Raw genomic sequence first — 20,907 nt, 5'->3', positions numbered from 1 at the left:
ACTTTTAATTTACATCCCCTTGATTTTTGATCCCTGTGATAAAGAAATTGGGTCCCTATTTGTGTCCTCTGGGCCTGTTATACCTCGTTCTTCCCCGCCCTAGTTTATCCAACCCTTCCTCTGCTCTCGAGGTGTCCTAGCGGCTTTTCCAGTTCAACCTCGCCTTCCCTGCCGAGTGGCTATAGCATAGCTCAAGCTGGGCTCGATCTTGTATTGCATTGTCCCGCTGCAACCGCTCCAATATGCCATGGCTCGGCTCATAACGGAAACTGCTCAGGGTGCCCATTTTAACCACCTAATTCACAGATCTTTAAGAAGTTATGGACGTACATTCTGTATACTTTCTCCGACACAACTCAGTATCCTTCCAATGATCCGCGCCCCATGATCTTGTTCCATCTCCTGCTGCAATCCTCACGTTTCCAGGTTAGATTTAATTTGGCTTTTTTCCTGCCCAACTGGCCAAGCCTCTACAACTTCAAGGTTCCTTCCCTCTGTCGACAGGGCAGCGATGTTTGCTTCATCGGAAACATTATTTATCTCCAATGTTTTAACAGTGCGGTAGGAATTATGCTATAATGTCGACGAGATACAGACCCTGGGAAACGTTACACTCGAGGATCGTTTCGGAGGATAATTATGTTATTTTAATGCAGTTAGTGGAAGTCTTGAATGCAATTTCAAAAATGCAGAGAAGACTTAGCTGCCCAGTCAGCGTCTGAGGAAAGAGATACAATGATCCAAGATTCCGCATCAGACCTGTCGAGAACTTCCAGCTTCCTCTGATTCAATTTAAAAGGGGAATCCTCCTGGCAGGAAGTAGTTGCTCGGTGTGTTCCACCCGATGCGCTTCCATTAAAAAAACCTGTATGAAATTATTGTTTATTTCACTCTCTATATTGCAACTCGTGTAAACAGGGCCGACGGCATCTGCTGTTCACTAGGTCCGGGTTTAGCATCAACCCGGCGACATCTTGCATCAGGTGAGGCTTCCTCCCCAGAATAAATTATAGGCTCCAAGTTTGTACCATACACATTAAAAATAGTAATCCCGGCTCTTGCCCGAACCCATTCCCCAGGAGCAGGCACCAAAGATAAAATAGTCTAAAACAAAGATAGACACAAAATGCTTGAGTAACTCAGCGGGACAGGCAGCATCTCAGGAGAGAAGGAATGAGTGATGTTTCGGGTCGAGACCCTTCTTCAGACTGATATCAGGGGAGATGGAGATACAGAGATAAGGAAGTGTCAGGTGTGAAAACAGGACAAAGGGAATCTAGATCTAGGAAAATGTAGACTAGATCATTGTTGTCTGGGAGAAGTTAACAACAAAGCAAACAGAGATGAACTAGCCGGAGGCGGGAGAACTGGTCGGAGAACTGGGAAGGCGGAGGGATGTACAGAGAGTTACCTGAAGTTAGAGAAGTCAATGTTCATACCGCTGGGGTGTAAACTGCCCAAGCGAAATATAATTTGCGCTGCGCCTCACTGTCAGATTCCGCTTGGGCATCTCACACCCCAGCGGTATGAACATTGATTTATCTAACTTCAAGTAACCCTTGCTTTCCCTCTCACTCCAACCCTCCCATTCCCCATTTATTCCACCAGCCCTAGTGTCTCCGACTACACTTTATCTCAGTTTGCTTCTCCCAGCTAACTATTCTACATTTTCCTTGATCTCAATTCCCTTGATTTCTTTGTCCTGTTTTTCACATCTCACGCTTCCTCGTCTGCGTATCTCCCTCTCCCCCGACATCAGCCCGGAGAAGGGGCTCGGCCCGTCACCCATTTTTTCATTCCAGGGATACTGCCTGTCTCGCTGAGTTACTCCATAATTTTGTGTCTATCTTCGGTTAAAAACCAGCATCTGCAGTTCCTTCATAAACATAAAATAGTCTAATTGTTTTCAAATAAACCCGTTCCAAGTCTATTTTAACGCGACTACTTGATATTTCTGTGTTTAAGAGGGAACTGCAGATGCTGGAGAATCGAAGGTTACACAAAAAAGCTGGAGAAACTCAGCGGGTGCAGCAGCATCTATGGAGCGAAGGAAATAGGCAACGTTTCGGGCCGAAACCCTTCGGAGAAGGGTTTCGGCCCGAAACGTTGCCTATTTCCTTTGCCCCATAGATGCTGCTGCACCCGCTGAGTTTCTCCAGCTTTTTTGTGTAACCTACTTGATATTTCTGTTCGTTAAAATGGATATTTGCTGGTGCCGGATAAGCGGGGGGACCCCATGAAATATCAAATTATCACCAACCCCACTCAAGGTTCCCGGAGGTTGCAGGTGGTTGCCGGGGGTTGCAGGTAGTGGAAGCAGGTAGGGAGACTGACAAAAACCTCCGGGAACCGCACGGAAACCTTGGGTGGGACACAAAGTCTCCAGAGGTTTCCGTTCAGGTTTTCTAACTGAGACAGGGGCATTAAACTTCCCAATCCGAGTGGAGTTTCCGGCCGGATTCGTGCAGAGGTGCCCGATGCCGATTAACCTCACCCCATGACCCTGCGTGACATATTTCATCATGGATGTTCAGCCCGATTGAGGCTGGTTAGTGATGACTGACATCCCTAATATTGGGGGCAAAACGTTCACCCTGCGAGGATGCCATGACTATACAGCGGCCGCTGCGGAGGTATTGTCTTTCCTCGCCATATACCATCCCCTCTCTCTGTCCAGCTCAGGGCGAAGATTGCAACAATACAACTCGAACATATTCAAAGCCCTGGCCCGGGCCTTCAGACCCCAAGAATCCTTCCAGCCGTTCGGCCCATCGAGTGAGCCCCGTTCCGGCAATGGCGGTGGCGGTGGCGGAAGGACAGGAGACGGAGACTGAGACTTTGATTCCGGCCGCAGACAAACACACACTTTTTGTTCACTTCACATAAACATTTTCTGTTTTACCGCTGGTATCAGTTAACTGCATTTTGTCTTCCTGATTTGCAATGAAATTAATTCAATGACAGAGTCGGGGAGACATACAGCGCGGAAACAACGTTAGGGCAAATTCGTCCGGACTGACCAAGTTGTCTGACTAAGTTAGTTCTAACTACCTGCACCGGGCCAATATCCCTCTACATTTTCCCTATCAATGTATCAGTCCAAATATATTTTGAATGCTATTATTGTACCTGCCTCAATCACTTCCTAGAGCAGCTCGTTCCACATATGCACTATAATTGTGAAAAAGTTGTCTCTCGGGTCCCTTCTAAATCTTTCTCCTCTCACCTTCAACCTGTGCCCTCTAGTTTTAGATTCCTCTACTCTGGAGAAAGAGATTGTGGCCTTTCATCTTATCTTTGTCTATTACGATCGTGGAAACCTCTATAAGGTTATCCCTTAACCTCCAACCCCCTAAAGAAACAGAGTCCCACCCTATCCAGCCTCTCACTATAACTCGAACCCTCCGATCCGTTAACATCCTCGTGAATCTTTATGTGCCCGTAGCCTTGACCCTGACCCGATCCCCCGATATGTTCAGTGGGGATGAATGGCAACATCATGAGATCGAGGCTTTACCCAATTGTGCTTTTTGGTGACTTTTTAGAAACAGTTCACTGGGAGAATTCTTGCAAACATCCGCTGTCACACCGACAGAACTGAAATACCCCGTCATCCAACCTGTGGAGACAGTGTGAAATCTGGCGGTAACATTCCGGTCCACAGGATTGTTTTATCATAAAAGTGGTTTTTAAAAAGTCACGAAAAACTTTTGTTAAAGTGACACCTCCCCCCCCCCCCCCCCCCCCCCCCCTCCACCCACCCCCACCCCCCCCCCCCCCCCCCCCCCCCTCACACAGACACCCCTCCTCCGCAAGGTGGAGGGAGGTGCCCCCTTTCCTTTTCCCATAGACCCCGCACAGACACCCTCCTCCCGAAGGGGGACCCCTGCAAGGATAGAGCGGATGAAGAGGTCGGAAGCTGTTGTAGACAGGATGAATAGTGTAGTTTAGTTGATAAGTTTAGGAACATCCCCTCCCCCGCCACCGTTCTCACCCTGAGCTCCAGCCGCAGTAAGTATAGAGATTATTAAATGAGCGTCTTGGCCACTTACCGGAATCCCAATGCGAAGACATTGCATTGGATCAACATGTTTCAAAGTAACGATTACTTTCATAAATGACGGGTGCGATTCGCTCAATAATTCCTCGGCGATGAACCAGGACATTGTGCGGTCTCTTGTTCCGCGTTGTCCACGATGTTTATCCAAGTCCATCACTGCTACTTGTCAATATGACTCATTCGGATCAAACTTAACTCCGCTTAAATCGGTTCTTCAATAAACTCGTATGAAACTTCCTGTGTATGCCGGGCTTTAAAATTGAAATTCACATTGGATAAAAATAATATTTTCTCTGGTGAACTAATGAACTATTTCGCCAGGGGGAGGGGGAGGGGGGGCGGGGGAACAGCCTCTAAAGCAACGGGATTGCTCGTTCAGAGGGCTGGCATAATTACAATGGGCCGAGCAGCCTCCTGTCGGATTCTCAGATTCGTCCAGCATTTCTGCAGCGCATCTGCCCCGAAGTTTGTACACAGGCTCCCTCTTGTATTTTTCTTATGTCGCTTTTATTTTGCATTAAATAAACTTTCCTGCGATGGACTCGGATTACGCCCGGGCCGCATTTTCCGGTCAGCCCTGGCTGTGGATCTACATCTTTGAGGCTTTTGGGCATTTTTTGTTCACCAACTCCTGATGATTGCAACACTTCCTTTAAGTCTGAGGAACCTTGAAAATCTGCTGTCTCCATTGTGACACTTTTGTGAAACTCTGATTATTTTTTGACGGGTATGATCACACATTGGTCCCATAAAGAAACTAATAAATATCTACAAACAGTTGAAATGATTAGGGTTAATCCCAATGGTTGACCTTTATTAAGCGGGTTTTCGAGCTCCCCTCCCCATCCTCTCCTCCACCTCACTGCATTGTGGCGGCGGTTTAACGCGGTTTAAGGAGAGGCCGTGAGGCTATGAGTCGCGCCGTTCTCCTGAATGTATATCCTGAGGTGCTGCCTGACCCGCTGAGTGATCACAGCACTTTTTTCCCTAAACTATTTGTCACTTGTTTACAAGCGTGTTTAGGCAGACGTGTACATTTAATACCATTGAATAATACACCGTGAATAAATTGTTGTACTCAATTATCTATTATGCACCAATATCATTAAACTGGAATAAACATCTTTATTTTATTTAATCATGTAACCACTGTAACTGTTCGAGCTCCCTGTCCCCTGGAGGTGAGTACAATCCTGGGACTTCCCACTCGCTGACAGTCCGGGAAAACGTCTGGCCCGGGGTGAGGTGTAAATGCCATCTTGCCCAGCTGGTGGTCTTCGCCCCCCGGGCCTGACACCCGAGACCTTCACCTTCACCACGGAACTGCCCGGGTGGCTCGATGTAAAATGATTTAGTAATAACACGAATTAGAATCGTGCAGCACGGATGTGGCCATTCGGTCTATTCCTGCTGGTTATTTAACTCTCCGCCACTCTGCACATTTGACTCCTTCATGCTACCATTTCTTTGCGGAGTTGCCATGAAAATCTCTACCATCCCCTTTCAGGCGGTCCTGCAAAATGCTGCAAAACCTTTCCACTTGTTTCCCCTCGGTGACCCCACCGCCCCCCCCCCCCCCCCCCCCCCCCCCCCCGCTGCACCCACTTCCCCGCACACAAACTCTGCTCACCGAGTGGCGGGGGGTGACGGGCGAAGCACCCGGTTACTCTGGGGATATTTCCTGGCAGCGGTTCTCCCATCGGAAGCTTCGAGTCGCCGTCAGCAGCAACTTCCCGGCGCTAGCAAAATGTAATCTTGATAGTTCCTCACTCAGAACAGTTTACTCGTTGAAACATAACATGTTCCCAGTCACCCCGGTTCCCCCAAATGCTTCCAACACCTTAAGATTCACTAAATAAAGAGTGAGCGATAAACAGCTGTCAAAGTGAATGATGGAAGGGGGGTGGAGAGGAAATTCACTCAGAATTCAAAACTGACGAGTTCTCGATGTACCGGAGACCACTATACAGGCTGGGAACTGGCATGAGCCGACAGTTGTTTTTCTGGCCAGCACGAACGGAAAGGGCCGAGTGGCCACCTCCAAGTGGCGCATCGGTTCCACGAATTGACTTTAAATAACTTATTTAGACAAAGGTTGTTGTCATAGAAAGGTTAAAATCCGCTTCTTACAGATTACCCGTTTGAGAGGCAAAGTCGATTCTAAAGTCAATCCTTAAATTTCTGCGAGTTGAACATTTATTTTTTTCTGAGTTTGGGGAAGGAATGTCGAGGGTACTCAGTTCGGCCGTTCGTTGCCCGTGGAGGTTCGCTTAGAATTGAAGCAAATGAAGAATATTTCTGTAATTGAGTCAAAGCGCTCACCCTTATCCCTGGCCTTCCAAACCTTGACATCAGTGATATCTGTGCTCACGACAACCATGAGTTTGTATAAACCGATCACAGTCCCGTCACCACTTCACCAAACGAATTAGATCCGAGGGTGCATATTGACCGCTAACGCCGTGAATGCAATTAACCAATGTACTATGTGGGGGAGATGGGGGTTCTAATAACGGAGATGGAGGCATTTGTAATTCCCCGATACACTAACGCATTCGCATACATGATGCTTATTCTCAATATTCAGGATCATTTGTCCAGGCGAACAGTGTGTAGGGGAACACATTGCATGAGCGACAGTGAGTGAAATGAATATGGAGAAAATATTAAACAATTCTGAATAGGCTGCGAGTTCCTGGAGAATTCTGCAACACTTTGCTTGTGACTGCAAAGGACAGGGCAGCCGGGACGCGGACAGATTTTAGCCAGTTGAGTTGTAGCTCTCTGGTGATGGGCCGGTTGACAGCATCTTTCCAGAACATTCGCCGCACAGGCCGTGGGTTTTACACTGAGATGAACCACTTTCGCTGTGAATGTGCGCCGTGCCCATACTCACACCGATCAAACTGATTCCCTGGGATTGCTGACTACACCCATGTCTGGCTGCGCACAGTGTTGGCTCCATGGGTATGAGCGATCTCAGGTAAGGTCGCTGAGAATGTCCCAGGTATCATTGTTTCATTTGGGGAGTGTGGTTGGTATGAAATAACTTCGTGAATGCAGATGGTACTAGCTAACCGGCCTAGTTAATGTAGCTGATGCCAGCTACCTACCCCCTTCTGGTTAATATACTGTGAACCAGCTCGACCCCCAGGCAAATCCGCGTCTAGCGGTCAATCCCCAGGTTACATTACCTGCTGTCAGCAGTCTCCCTGGTGAATGCACGGGGCACCGTTTATGTTCCCCCTGGTAAAAGCCAAGTGCAACTTTGTGGGAGCCGTGGGAAGTTTCTAAAACAAAAGAGAACGACTTCGCTGATTGATGAAACATAACCCAGAAATTAGACAGTAAACGAGAGACATTAAATAAAACACAACAGAACCTCTGGATAGCGAGGGGAACAGATTCAAGCGCAACGCGATTTATAATCGGCCTCGGGCAAGAGGACCGAGGGACAGCAAAAGGTTTTTACTGAAAGTAGTAGCGGTTGTACTCGGAGCTGAAGGCTGTCAGAATGAAGCGATTTAAAGAGTTGGTCTGTCTATAACTAGTGTGATTATGTTACATGTGGTGCGATGTACCTTAAGTGGCGCGTCTGAGAACAATTTCATCCGTGATTAATGACAATTAGTGTAAGTGGAACAGCGAATGTAGAGCCGCCAGCGCGATAGAACACATCTTGAAGGCACATTTCAGAGTCTCTCATACACTTGTTCGCGTGTTTCTCGGTGCAACAGGCAGCGAGCGAAAGTTGAGCCGCCAAGATGCCACAATCTCAAGGACACTCTCATCCCATTCTCACCCCCCCCCCCCTCCCCCCTCTACCCCTGCCTCCCAACTCTCTCCCCCAGACCAATGCGAGCCTGAGCGTGGAAGCATCGGGAACATCGGATTCCTGTGGATATTCACTGGGCATTGTGTTTAAGAAGGAACTGCAGATGCTGGAAAATCGAAGGTACACAAAAATGCTGGAGAAACTCAGCGGGTGCAGCAGCATCTATAGAGCGAAGGAAATAGTCAACGTTTCGGGCCGAAACCCTTCTTCAGACCGGGCACATTGACTTTGTCTCGCTTATCGTTGTGAATAATGTATCGTCATAAAATATCTGCTTCCGTTATTAATGTGTAGAGTGTTCTGTACCTTTTCCTGGTTTTAATTTATTTCCCGAATAAAAGGTTAATTTCTCGTGGTCAATGATCGAAAATAATGACATTGTGAATTGCACAAAGTCAGGGCAACTCTTACATTGTATGCGGCCTTTGAACTGGAGTGACTTGTTGGAATGGTTTGGAAAATGTAAAGAACTTCACCCGTGATGTCAGCAATAGACTCGCTATTTCAACCTCTGAACCCTGCCCGCGGACAACCACAATAATGTTTGAGACATCCCCAACTCAGCGGGACATCGCTTCAAATCGCCGAATTCCCAGAAATTCGTCCGCAGACTGTAATGTACGCGCATTCCGCACTGGGCAACTTTACGGCAACTCCTTCCCTCCATAAAAGTCCGGGAAAGTGCAGCAGAATTGTGCTGAGGTTAAGTGCCTCTGCATCAGCAACACCCCTCCTCCCCGCCACCCTGATCCACAATTGCTTTATCTAAAACAAACTGCGGAAAGTGCCGGCGTTCCTGGCGTCATCCATTCCGCTTCCTCTCATTTCGACTAACAGAGTCGGTTCGCAGTCACTGTGATGTCAGGCAGAAGCCCCAATCAGAAACGCTTTTGCTCGGGCACGTGTTACGGACACATTAAAAAAAAAAGAGAGAGGAAAAAAATCCCTTGCAAAGTGACAGAAGTGCATTTTAGTCCAAAAGTGTCGCGGGGAGGGCGGAGATCTGGTGCGCGGAGAACGATCCTTGGAGGAGCGGTCTGCCTCTGTCCACGGTTCTGAAACGCATTGGCCGTTATTGGCCGACATCCCAACTAGAATCTAGACCCTGTTTCAAGCCACAAAGAGATTCAGATTTTGCACCAACTTTCTTTTGGAGATTGTAGCCAAGAGTTTCATTGCCCGGGATCGCTGTTTGGAAGCGGAAGGATTTCGCCGCCGAGTTCCAGCCAACTTTGTTCCAAATGACCATTTAAGGTGAGACATGGAAGGCTCCAGTTTCGGGATTGACTCGATCTTATCCCACAGGCCAGTTAGCCCGGTCCTGGCCAAAGGAGATTCGTTGATAGGCGACTGCAGATCGCCACCAGAGATGAAAGGCGCCCTGAGCCCAGTGTCGGACATGGGCAGCGAGCGCGATTCCCAGTCCTCGCCCGGGACCGAGTGCGGAGAGACGCCACCGCCGCGCTACCGGGCGCCGCTGGAGGACTGGAGTCGCGGCCGCACCCGGGGCAGCTGTGCCCCGTGCCCCAGGCGAGGACTGCCACTTCATCCTTCCTCATCAGAGACATTCTGGGCGAGTGCAAACCTTTGGCGGCCTGCGCCCCGTATTCCAGCAGCGGCCAAACTCCCCAGGAAACGACGCACAAACAGGGAGAGGAATTCAGAGAGAAACTGGACAAAAGAGAGAATTCTTCCTCGGACACGGAATATAAAGGTAAGCCGACAGCTGGTCACCCTCCACAAATAAGAAAGAATTCAAACTCGATGAGAGGGGATTTCTGCTAACATTAGGCATAGGTTTACAATAAGTAGGCACAAACGCTGAGAGTGGAGTGAACTCCACATATCATGTCCCTTTCTATAAATTACAGCGACTACAGTTTGGTGGATGGCAGCGGCCTGGGTTTGGATATCGTCCAGTGAGCGTGTTTGCTTTTGATTTCTCGGGCAATCTATCCGTGTTAAAATGTGATCGTTATTTTTTTTTTACACACAATTCAAGTGGTTTGGACGGAGGTGTAATGCAACGGGTGCCTTTCACACTAGCAAAGCATTAGGAGTGGATTCCGCAAATTGGCCGAATCTTTTGTTCCCTTACCGCCACTAACTTTCAGGTCAAAGGCAGCAGGGCACAGTCAACCCGCCGATGAACACGGTGCAGTCTGACCCCACGTGTGACTATCGAGGGATAACTACGGCACTAGGTTCCATCGGAATTATTTAGCAAAAAGAATAATGGAACGAAAATAGTTGACGATCTCCTTCGCGTCGTTTTAATAAGCAAATATTCCTAAATATACCGTCTCTGCTGGGCGGTTACTCTGTCAATGAGCAAGTACCGTGACAGCTCTTGAATAACATGTTAATATTGTAATAAATAACTATTCTATTTAGAGTTTATTTCTCAGAAAATCTAAAAAGTCACTTTCAGGAAATAGTATTTAAATATAGTATTTAAGAAGGAACCGCAGATGCTGGAAAATCGAAGGTACACAAAAATGCTGGAGAAACTCAGCGGGTGCAGCAGCATCTATGGAGCGAAGGAAATAGGCAACGTTTCGGGCCGAGGCTCCATAGATGCTGCTGCACCCGCTGAGTTTCTCCAGCATCTTTGTCTACCTTTAAATATAGTATGTTCATCAAGGCGCCGTTTCCCGAAGAATGTAAAACGAGGGCGGCAGATTTTAACATAACGGGAAGATTTTAAACGTGTCCTTAAAATGTCGCAGTTAGTTGCTTTTCTGCGAGATTGTATTAACGAAGTTAATCTTCGCCTACTTGTTTTGAACTGGATCAACTGTCTGAAGAAGGGTCTCGACCCGAAACTTCACCCCCTTCCTTCTCTCCAGAGGTGCTGCCTGTCCCGCTGAGTTACTTCAGCATTTTGTATCTATCGTTCAGTCAAAGAAACGACAAATTCCATTAGCCGACACTGAATGTTCGGGGTCCCGTGACCACTAAGGGAGGCCAGGGATCTAAAAGTTATTTAAAATGCATACCTTGTCTTTTTTTTTTACATGAGAGTGGTTCTAAAGGTGGATGTTGTGGATTTTTTTTTAAAGCAATATTTCCCATGTTAAAATCTTTCGAGTGGGAAGTGAGCAGATGCAGTATAAAGCGGAAAAGTGGATAAGGTCAGAAGGAGTGAGACAGACTGGTGTCTGCGAGGTGTGTGGTACGAGGGGGTTTGAGCGATAGCTGGCACAGTCAGAACTCATTCATCAGAGCTGAGATGAATGAGTTTCTTGCAAACCCGGCATCAATAAATAAAAATGTGCCCGTGTGTGTGTGAGAGAGAGAGTTATGAAAAGTAGCAAACTTTAAAAAAAATAGTGAATATTGAGCGCGAGGCTCCCAGCGCGAGAGACGTTAAACTGCATCAGTGGCTTTCAATCAGGTGAGAGACCAGAATAAGCGAATGTCGGACTGAAACGATAACCTGTCAACGTTGGCTCAGCTTAACATGAATCAAAAGAATCATTCCAGACCAGTGGGTTACACTGGATCAGGACTCATTGTGATATGATTGAAACAGAACGATGAGGAAACGGAAAACTTCCCAAGGCCAGTCTCAACAACAGGGGGGAAAGAAATGTGGCTGTTCGCGAGAAACTATAACTTCGTTTCTGCGGCTGCAGATTTAGTTTCGAGCCCTTCTTTCATATGTGAGCCGATTTTCTCTCATCGATCTTTAAAGTCGGGGAGCTCAGCTCCAGTCTAAACTTTGATTGAAGTTTGTTGTCTTTTTTAAAAAAATCAAATTCAGGAATTAAACCTTCAAATTGTAGTATTACATTTATATTTACTTAGACCAAAACTTAAAATATTTCACCTGGTTTCGGTTTTTTTCTTGTTTTTTTAAAAAATTATTTTAAAAAGATGAAAAAATGTTAATAATCCAGGTATTTGGAAAATTCTAAAAAAAAAGGGGGACTCTTTGGACTTAAATAAATGGGAACACCAATCGTCTGGCAGTCGCTGCCGCGCCACTCTGAAACGAAATGTTTCCCGGCGCCTGGCTCGGGGTAACTTGCAGTTTTCACTGAGCTGACGGCGGCTGAAGTGGCGCCCACACATATTCACTTGCCGTGTTGGTACCAGTGGGCTGAAGCATTGGAAAGAAACAAATGAATGGCAGTGTAATTTTATTTTTCAATAATTTAATAAAACCCTTTTATTTTTGAGTTCCGGTACATTAATAAAATAAATACAATGCATTTATTGGCACCTGAACATATTTGCATGTTCACAGACAATAAAACTTGTCTTTTTCTGGAAGATAATCACTGGTTTCTCTCCTTGTTATTCGTGGTCGTTAAACCGAAATATTGCAACTAATCCGGTAACTGGGACCTTCAGGTTCAGGCACTGGAGCGGCGCTTGCTTTGGTGAAATCAATAGAAGTTATTTGAAGTTTTAAGAGGCTGTTACTTTAACCCCACATTTTTTGTCTGGTGTGGTCTGGCATTTGTACCACGGAAAGTGTTCTTCTCACGTACGTTTAACCGACTGAAAACACGTTGACTGATGATTATTGCATCGGCTCCACTCTTTCTGTGCACCGGTGTGTGTGTGTGTGTGTGTGTGTGTGTGTGTGTGTGTGTGTGTGTGTGTGTGTGTATGTAACTTTGGCTGTTAGATCTGTGTTCAGTTAGCGCAGGAAACGTGTTGTGTTGGGCTGCATGCTCAGTTTAAGGGGAGAAATATTTGTGTCAGTCTGTGTTTGTTTGTATGTTTGGAGGCAGCTAAAGTCTAAGTACGCCATGTAAACGTACTTCTAGCGGTAGAGTCTGCAAGGATGAAGCGGCGGCAAATCGCTCGCTCGCTGTCAGCTGAAAAACCGAGCTGGGATTTAGGCGGAATATGTAGCAGTTCAGATCGACCTTGTACATCGCCCTTCACATTATTGTGGTCGCCTTCGCCGACCCGTTTAGGTTTCACTTTAATTTGCGAGATAATCCTATGATCAGTTTTATTTCGAAGGATTCTGTTGTTAATCGGCTTTGTTAGTTTCTGAAGGGACGGGAGCGATTTAATTTGTAAAACACGAGTTAAATGTACGGAATCCCCCACTTTTCTATGGCTAATCGGCGCAGTCAGCTTCAAGCGATCGGTGTAAATTCGCTCGGTAATCCTGTGATCAGTTCTTTTTTTTTTAAAGGGTAGTTCAAAGAATGAATCTCTAATCGGCCGACTTGCTGTTTGAGTCTTCCCTGGTGACTCAATTAAATGGATTATTTCCTTCCTGGCCCGTGGAATTAGATCTCTGAATTTCTCTCCTTTCTGTCCTCTCCTCCCTTCTCTCTGAACAACAACCACCACACGGTAAACGCAAACAAAGACCGACTGGATGTGTCCCTTACATCCAACCTGCCGGCACACCACAACTTCAGTTTCCTCAATGGCCAGCGTCAGCGTCCGAGTGGCGCTTCACTCAGACAGCCTTGTAATGAATGTGCCAATCTCACAATAACAGACGGAAACATAGCTTCTAACGGGGGTTGCAACTTACTGGAGCGAGTGGGGGAGAGATTGAGACACAGTCAGATGGCGAGTAGTGTCCAGTAATTCTAAACTCGGGTGGGAATAATGGGAGCAAGTCCACGCCACCGCTGGGAGAGGGGATGGAATGGAGTGCCGGCCTGATGTCCGTGTTCCCAGAATGAACCAGATTCCCCGCTGTGAATCCAGAACTGACCGTGTAACCCTGGGCTTCTCTATGCATGGGAAGTGGCCAAGAATGTGCACTCACTTTAAGGGAAGCTGACAATCTCCAGCTTCCGACCAAGAGTTATTATCGTTGGTGGCGATGATCAACGTTTGAGGACATCACCATGTGCAGATTGTGTGTGAGCAGAGTCCCCGAGGAGAGGCGAAACTTTCCCAAGTTCTCCCGATCACAAACGGGGAGTCTGCAATGGCAAGAGCCGGTGGCGTTGGGGGGGGGGGGGGGGGGGGGGGGGGGGGGGGGGGGGGGGGGGGGGGGGGGGGGGGGGGTGGTAGGGTTGGCTGTTGGCAATGTTAGCGCTGGGTCTGAACTCTTCTCTGTAACTGTCCGTCCGTTTTCCCGTGTTCAGTCAAGGAGGAGGCGGAGAGAGAGATTTCGAGCAGCCGAGAGAGCCCGCCTGTGCGTTTGAAGAAGCCGCGGAAAGCGCGCACCGCCTTCACAGACCACCAACTCGCCCAGCTGGAGAGGAGCTTCGAGCGGCAAAAGTATCTGAGTGTCCAGGACAGGATGGAACTGGCGGCTTCGCTGAACCTGACGGACACCCAGGTCAAAACCTGGTACCAGAACAGGAGGTGAGCCACACACACAACCACAACTATCGCGCACAAAGCCCGCGAGGGGGAAATTATCATTTAATTGGGATGCCGCTGTTATAGGGTTGAAAATCAGCCCATTCAGCCGAATGTGAAACGGGACTAGTGCTGTTCCCAACCATTCGCCAACCCCCAGATCAGGCAGATCACAATCTGGGCCTGGGGAACGACCCTCAAAGAGAAAGTCAAAAACGAGTCAGGAAGTTGCAGGGGCGAGTATGAATCGCAGCAGTTTCGTTGAGAGTTTAAGAAGGAACAGCAGATGCTGGAAAATCGAAGGTAGACAAAAAAGCTGGAGAAACTCAGCGGGTGAGGCAGCATCTATGGAGCGAAGGAAATAGGCGTCGTTTCGGGCCTTAACCCTTCTTCAGTCTGATCAACAAGTCGGACTCAGGGTTGGCAACTTAGTGTCTCAGGACTGGAGAGAAAGTGGTAGGGAAGAAAGGGGGCGGGGGGAAGGGGGGCGGCTTTATGGTGCCATAAGGTTACTATTTATTATGAGGTGGGGCGAGGAAAGTGTGAACCATTTCTTGGGGCCATTGGTTCAACAATCCCACCCACGCAGTGATAGTTCTAGCGCCTGGGGCCAGTTACTGGATGGAACCGCATTCAAACCCCTGAGCATGAACCAAACCACACACCTGGAACACAAACAGAACCGAAATAATCTAACTCGCATGAACTCTGGGTTCAACAAGGTGAAAACTCTATCTCTATGCATGTATTAATAGGAGGTTTGTAAGGTCAGAATCAATCGAATAGTAAGCAGAGTTGGAAAAGCGAGAACATCACTTCACCTGTAACCCACTGCAGATAGTTGCGAAATTGCAGATGCCCCATGAGTAGTATGTGGGGGAGGAATCCGCCAAAAATAAATTTAAATAAATAATCCGGAGATAATATTGTTTTAAAGTCAAAACTAAGAATCCGCTCAATCCAAAGTATCTGAAAAACTGGTCTTAAGGGTGGACTTGGAACACAAACAGAATGAGTACCTCAACTCAACCTGCCCCGTCCCGTCAACATCTGCCCCGTCCCGTCAACATCTGCATGCACGAGCACTGGGCAGGTTCCTCTCTCCCAGCAGTGTGCCCCTGCAACCAACCCCAATGCAGAAGAGATTTCGTTGGATTTCATGTGGTGTGATTTTTATTGCCACGTATCTAGAAGCGTGGCCCGTCCCTGCGCTATCTGCCTTCACCTGAGTTAAGTTTGTTCAATCTGAGCCAAATATAAGGTCGTCTTCCTGAGATGAAAGAATAATCAATGATTGAACTGTCGGGTCTTAATGTAGGTGCAGCACGTTGCAATATCCAATTTCTTATCATCCTGTTAACACCTACACAGTTCAGAAAATAATTAGAAATAGCAGCTTTTTTAATCACGCGAGTTTGCTTTTGGATTAGCAGACACCTGTCACTGACTCCCCCCCACCCCCCCCCCCCCCCCCCCCCCCCCCCCCCCCTTCCCCCCCCACCGCCCAGAGTTCGTAGCACTATGTACCTAAACTGGGAACCTACACTTAAGCAATAATTATCAAGCCGAATTTGTCGTCCAGTTTGGGTATTAAAGACTTAGTCAGGATTCACAAACCGTGATACTTAAACAATCACTTTGGTTTAGTCCCATAGGAAAGGGAGCAATGGATTCAGGCAAGTGTTGGTCCGGTGGTTATCTACACTAGGAGCTGCAATTACCACTCAACATCATCCAAACTAGTCTCGAAAGTAGGGCCAGCAGAGGAGATGATGAAACCCGTCTGCTGATAAGATATAAACCCAAAGATAAGCAACCCGAGGCGAAGTTACATAAAGCTGTCAAACTAACCGAGGCAGAGAATTCTGCCAGGGGTGGGCCACACTTCAGACAGAGTTTACACAGTAGTCCCTCTGCGCTATTTATAACTCAGACGGGCAAATGCCAACGTGTGGGTGGCTGATCTCATGTGTATGTTGTGCACACACATCACACCATACGCACGCACAATTATAGGTTCATAAGTAATAAAACCGGAACAATTAAGGAAACACAAGAAAGTAAAGATGCTGGGATCTTGAGCAAAACACAGAATGCTAGAGGAACTAAGCGGAATGCTCAGCTGAGTTACTGCAGAATTTGTGCTTTGCACACACAGTAAGCCTAGATTGTGGGACAGTAAAGCAAATAACTCTCCCTATTCACAGCGTTTCATTAATGTCTTAGCCACCTTCAGATGCTTTGTGGTTCTCTCGGATTGTCTAAAATCAACAATTTCAAGATTCATTTCGTGATCAGCCATAGCCATAGTTAAAAGCCACAGTTTATGGAGATATAACCTGCAAAAATCTGATGTGATCACAAAACCTTCTTCCCGCCCCGAGCCTTCACGCTCAGATCAGTTATTCGTGGGACTCTGGGTGTGAATTCGAATTGCAGTTTTGCATAAAGTTCCTAATTTTACATTATTGCAGAGATCAGCTCTTGCACTAATTCCCAGGTCTCACTTGCTCCGTTTGCAGTGGATGAACGGCCCGTTACAGTGATCAGATCCGAGATTTGTAATTTGATGGAACAGATTTGGTGCAGGGAAAAGCGGCGATCTCTGATCCTCCCTAACATAATCGATCCCTGTCACCCCCCCCCCCCTCCCTCCACCCACACACACACACATCCACACCCCAAACACAAACTTCCCTTAAAGAGGGCTCTTTGGGGATTGTTCGATGCAAGGAGTGCCTCGAATATCTTGACTCTCGCTCTCCCCGCCTGTAATATTGGCAGTAACTGCTCCAAACAAATGTTCGTGCCGTGCTCCCTAGATTCGTTCAGTGACCCCTGGTATCCGGGCAGTGGGCACAGCTCGGTTGACGGTCCGGCGCGCAATACTCACCTAACACTTTCTGGCGATACCGAGATAAATTAAGAGCGATCTTTTCTCAAACTTTGTCTAGTCCCGTGGGAGAAGGAGAAATGTTCGGTATAAATTCTGTCTCAATCAGCTCCCAGGCCCGATATTCACCCTCGGAGCCGCTCTTCTGGATTGTAGAAGAGTGTGAAGTGGAACATAATTAAAAGATAATCAGCCCATTGATTTGTGACGGGGTCTGGATCCTCGGTCGGATGTCCGAATGGTACATTCTCTTCTATCCCGCCTTTAAACAGTAAATCTATCTTTCTGGGACATTACAGCACATTACAAGGAAGAAAACCAAACTTTTATCAAGTAAACATCTCCCCCCCCCCCTTCCCCCCTCCCCCCCTTATCTTAAACACACCCTCTAAGTTTTTGAGTGTTCCCCTCAAAGCAACTTCCTTTCGGGAAGAAGTAAAATTCACCCTGGTTGTCACGTTGGAGCGACCAGGAGCACTAATCCGAGAAGGACGTGGAGAACCTGGAGAAAATTGGACACGTTTGGGTTTTTTGGGAAGGACGGTGCTAATCGGCCCCGGGCAGCTAATGTGACAGGTATTCCAAATCTCAGAACAGGACACAAAACGTGTTGTGGATAATCCGAGATTGCAGCGATGAAAAATGTAACGAATGTTCTGCGGATGTTAGAAGGCAGTAAATGAATGAGAACAATCTCCACCCGAGCCCCGCTCTCGGCATCGCCCGATGGACTGTCTATCATAACAATTACAGCACGGAAACAGGCCATCTCGACCCTTCTAGTCCTGAAGTTCATGAAGTTCACTCTTCCATTTCATTATGATTCTGGACTGAAAAGAAACACAACTTCCGTTATGCCATCAAGCACCCTGAACCTGAACCGGAAATTAAGAAACTGAAAGAAATGAAAGAACATATTTAAACAACAGTGAAGGTGAGAGAGACCTTCATCTCAAGGGACAACATCCTCCTTCTGGAGGATTGGGTTTGAAGTTGGGCTTCAGACCCGATGTTTCTCCCGTCCCCTGTTCCTGGATCCCACTCATCCCAGGACTGGAAGTTTGTGGGAATGAGTTCAGTCAATATTGTCAAAGTTTATGGAGTCACTTCCAGTCTCTGTCCAGCGCGGAGCGGGATAAATGCGAGACTCTGGAGTTAAAATCCAGCTACTTCTGATTCTAATTGAGACATAACACGCACACATCGAGCTTTTATTCACCCCTTGAGCAAGATGTTTTAATACACAATGTTTATAAAGACTCACAAGTTGTACGGTTGTGGTTTCACGACACAAGCGCAAAGATTAGGCTCATTAGTTACCTCCTGAACGGTCGGTCCCACTGCCCGCTGCCGGGAACATCGCCCGGGTGTCCGGCAATACTGACCTGCTTGTGATCCAGGCCGTCTCACCCGGCCTAGGCCGAACAATCTGTAGAGAAATCTAGAGTTTGGATTTTAGCCTTGTTAAGAATACACGGGTGTTAACCCCGATTCAGCCACGCATGTACAATTAACGCTGTTCCCTTCCCCAACAGGACGAAGTGGAAGAGGCAAACGGCGGTGGGGCTGGAACTCTTGGCCGAGGCCGGGAACTACTCAGCTTTGCAGCGCATGTTCCCATCACCTTATTTCTACCACCCCAACGTGGTCTCTAACCTGGACCCGACTGCCATGTACATGTACCGGGGTCCCACCGCCCCGCACCCCGTCATCCAGCGGCCCATCGTCCCCCGAGTGCTCATCCACGGACTGGCAGCGGGGGGCGAACAATCTCCGTCCCTGCCCGGCCTCGCGGGCGTCCTTCCCCGGCCGCCGCAGCCTCGGTGAGGCGCTCCGGCCCCCGCTCGGACTTACGTGGAAGCGACAACTGAAATCAAACTTAAATTTAACAAAAAAGCTTCAGTATTTAAAACAATTTTTAAGAAAGATTGTATTCTACTGTATTTATGGTCCTTATTTTCAAACTTTTTTGTGTAAAAAGTGAGAGGTTTTTAACTGTGAAACATAGTCTTAATTTAAAAAAAAATGTTTTAATTCATCCTCGACATCTATAGTTTATTATTTTTCATTTAAAAATTTATAGTTTTTTACAAAACGGAAATCAACTTCATGTAATGAAAAGAGTAATTGGTGACGTTGCACTATTTAAAATACTTTTTGTTGCTATTAAGCATTTAAATTGTACAATTTATTTATTTTAAACGTAAGTTATGACGGTCGACAAGCGCTGTGTACTATAGTGTAAATAACGTGAGTGTATTGTTTATCGGTGGCACATTTTGCAGTTACTTGTTGTAATTTTTGATTTTCTGTGGGGTGTAGATTGAAGACGGAGAGATGACTAGCCCCCCCCCCCCCCCCCCCCCCCCCCCCCCCCCCCCCCCCCCCCCCCCCCCCCGTTTTCCCAGCGCTAACCCCCCAACACATCGCCGAGTAGTACAGATATGATTATTTATTGAACACAGCGCTGAGGCTGGAGCGGCAGCTGTTACGGCGGCAGCCGGGGAGCGGCGCCCCGGATTCGGGAGCCCGACAGATGGAGAGCGGATCCTGGCGTCCCCGGCGCCCTCAGCGGGAAACAAAGAAATAAAGGATCTGCATTCGGACAGAGAGAGAGAGAGAGAGAGAGGGGGAAAAAAAACCCCAATCCAGAACCCAACAGTTCGGTTTCTTGTACCTAAATTCAACAAGTCACCATTGCGAGGTTTTGCGTGGAACGATTTCTAAAACTCAATCCATTTCTATCTACACCCTTCAATCTACGTTGTCTCAGGACTTATATTTTTTAGATTCATATTTTAGTGACACTCCTCCATTTCAATGACAGATTTAAAAATACTTACAGCTCTAATTGTATCATTTTTACAGCACGTCTCGCAACAGGCCGAACAATAATTGTTACAAAAAGTTTGATTGCTGTTTAAATGGAGCGACTGTCCTTTCGAGCGGTGTGCTTAAATGTGAATTCCTGTAGCTGTCAGCTATGCGTCAGTCACGTCAGTATTCCATTTAATCGGAACTGAATGCAGCATCAATGGAAGAACGAGAGGCCGAGATTCAATGTCTGATATTCTGTTTCAAGAGTTTGCAAACGTTATTTTTTTATACCGATAGTTTGTCAATGGAGGATTTCAACGTCGATACATTTCCTTTCAGGCAATTTCCCAATAGCTGTTTAAATATCTTCTATTTCTGTTTGCATCTGTCATTTGTAATATACTCAAAGAATGCTCAACATGGCTCCATTTTTTTAAAATTATATTTCAGTCAATAAAGGATTCGCTCTTATTTATTAAAAAAAAAAGTTTACTAGCAGAACTTAAACGTTTTTTTTTAAATTCTAGAAACCTTTAAATTGTCGGTTTCCATGGTTGGAAATTCAGATGTTGAAGAATAAAGTGTGTCGTGGACTAGGTCGCAGCTCGGGGCCACGTCTCCCGTGTCAGGAGCCCCCAAGATGGGTGTCTGACCAACTATTTTACACTTTCATCCCATGGCAACTTGTTCGCCACGTTCGCCACGATCTGTACAGCAAGATGAGCAGATACACTTTTTGCTGTCAATGCTCAGTTAATCGTGAGCGGATACGGGCAATGGGGTTGTGAGGAGATTTGTCTAACAACCGGGTTGGGATGTAACTGGGGAAAGGGAAGGCAGCGTTCTGAAGAGTTCTGGATACAGCAGAACAACCACACACCAACCACAAGTAATATCATAATTCTCCTCCTCATTTGTAGTCCAGGGTTTGCAAGGCCAACGACCTGAATCACATTGAGGCAGTCGTGCGAGTTTGCGGGACAACATTTGATGGCTGGACGAATA

General features: G+C 47.1%; 1 protein-coding gene across 1 annotated transcript; it reads left to right on the top strand.

The window, feature by feature from the left end:
• The first annotated feature begins 8,869 nt into the window (after window positions 1-8,869).
• barhl1a (BarH-like homeobox 1a) lies at window positions 8,870-19,480 on the top strand. The gene is given in 4 exon segments (XM_055660015.1): window positions 8,870-9,357; window positions 9,360-9,609; window positions 13,973-14,195; window positions 18,621-19,480. Coding segments are annotated over 4 exon segments (966 nt in total). The 5' UTR covers window positions 8,870-9,156; the 3' UTR covers window positions 18,913-19,480.
• The last annotated feature ends 1,427 nt before the right edge of the window (window positions 19,481-20,907 follow it).

The sequence above is a fragment of the Leucoraja erinacea genome, chromosome 31 (genome assembly GCF_028641065.1).
Source record: "Leucoraja erinacea ecotype New England chromosome 31, Leri_hhj_1, whole genome shotgun sequence".
Taxonomy (NCBI): Eukaryota; Metazoa; Chordata; class Chondrichthyes; order Rajiformes; family Rajidae; genus Leucoraja; species Leucoraja erinaceus.
The sequence above is the reverse complement of the archived record's forward strand: the minus strand, read 5'-3'. Positions and strand labels throughout refer to the sequence as shown.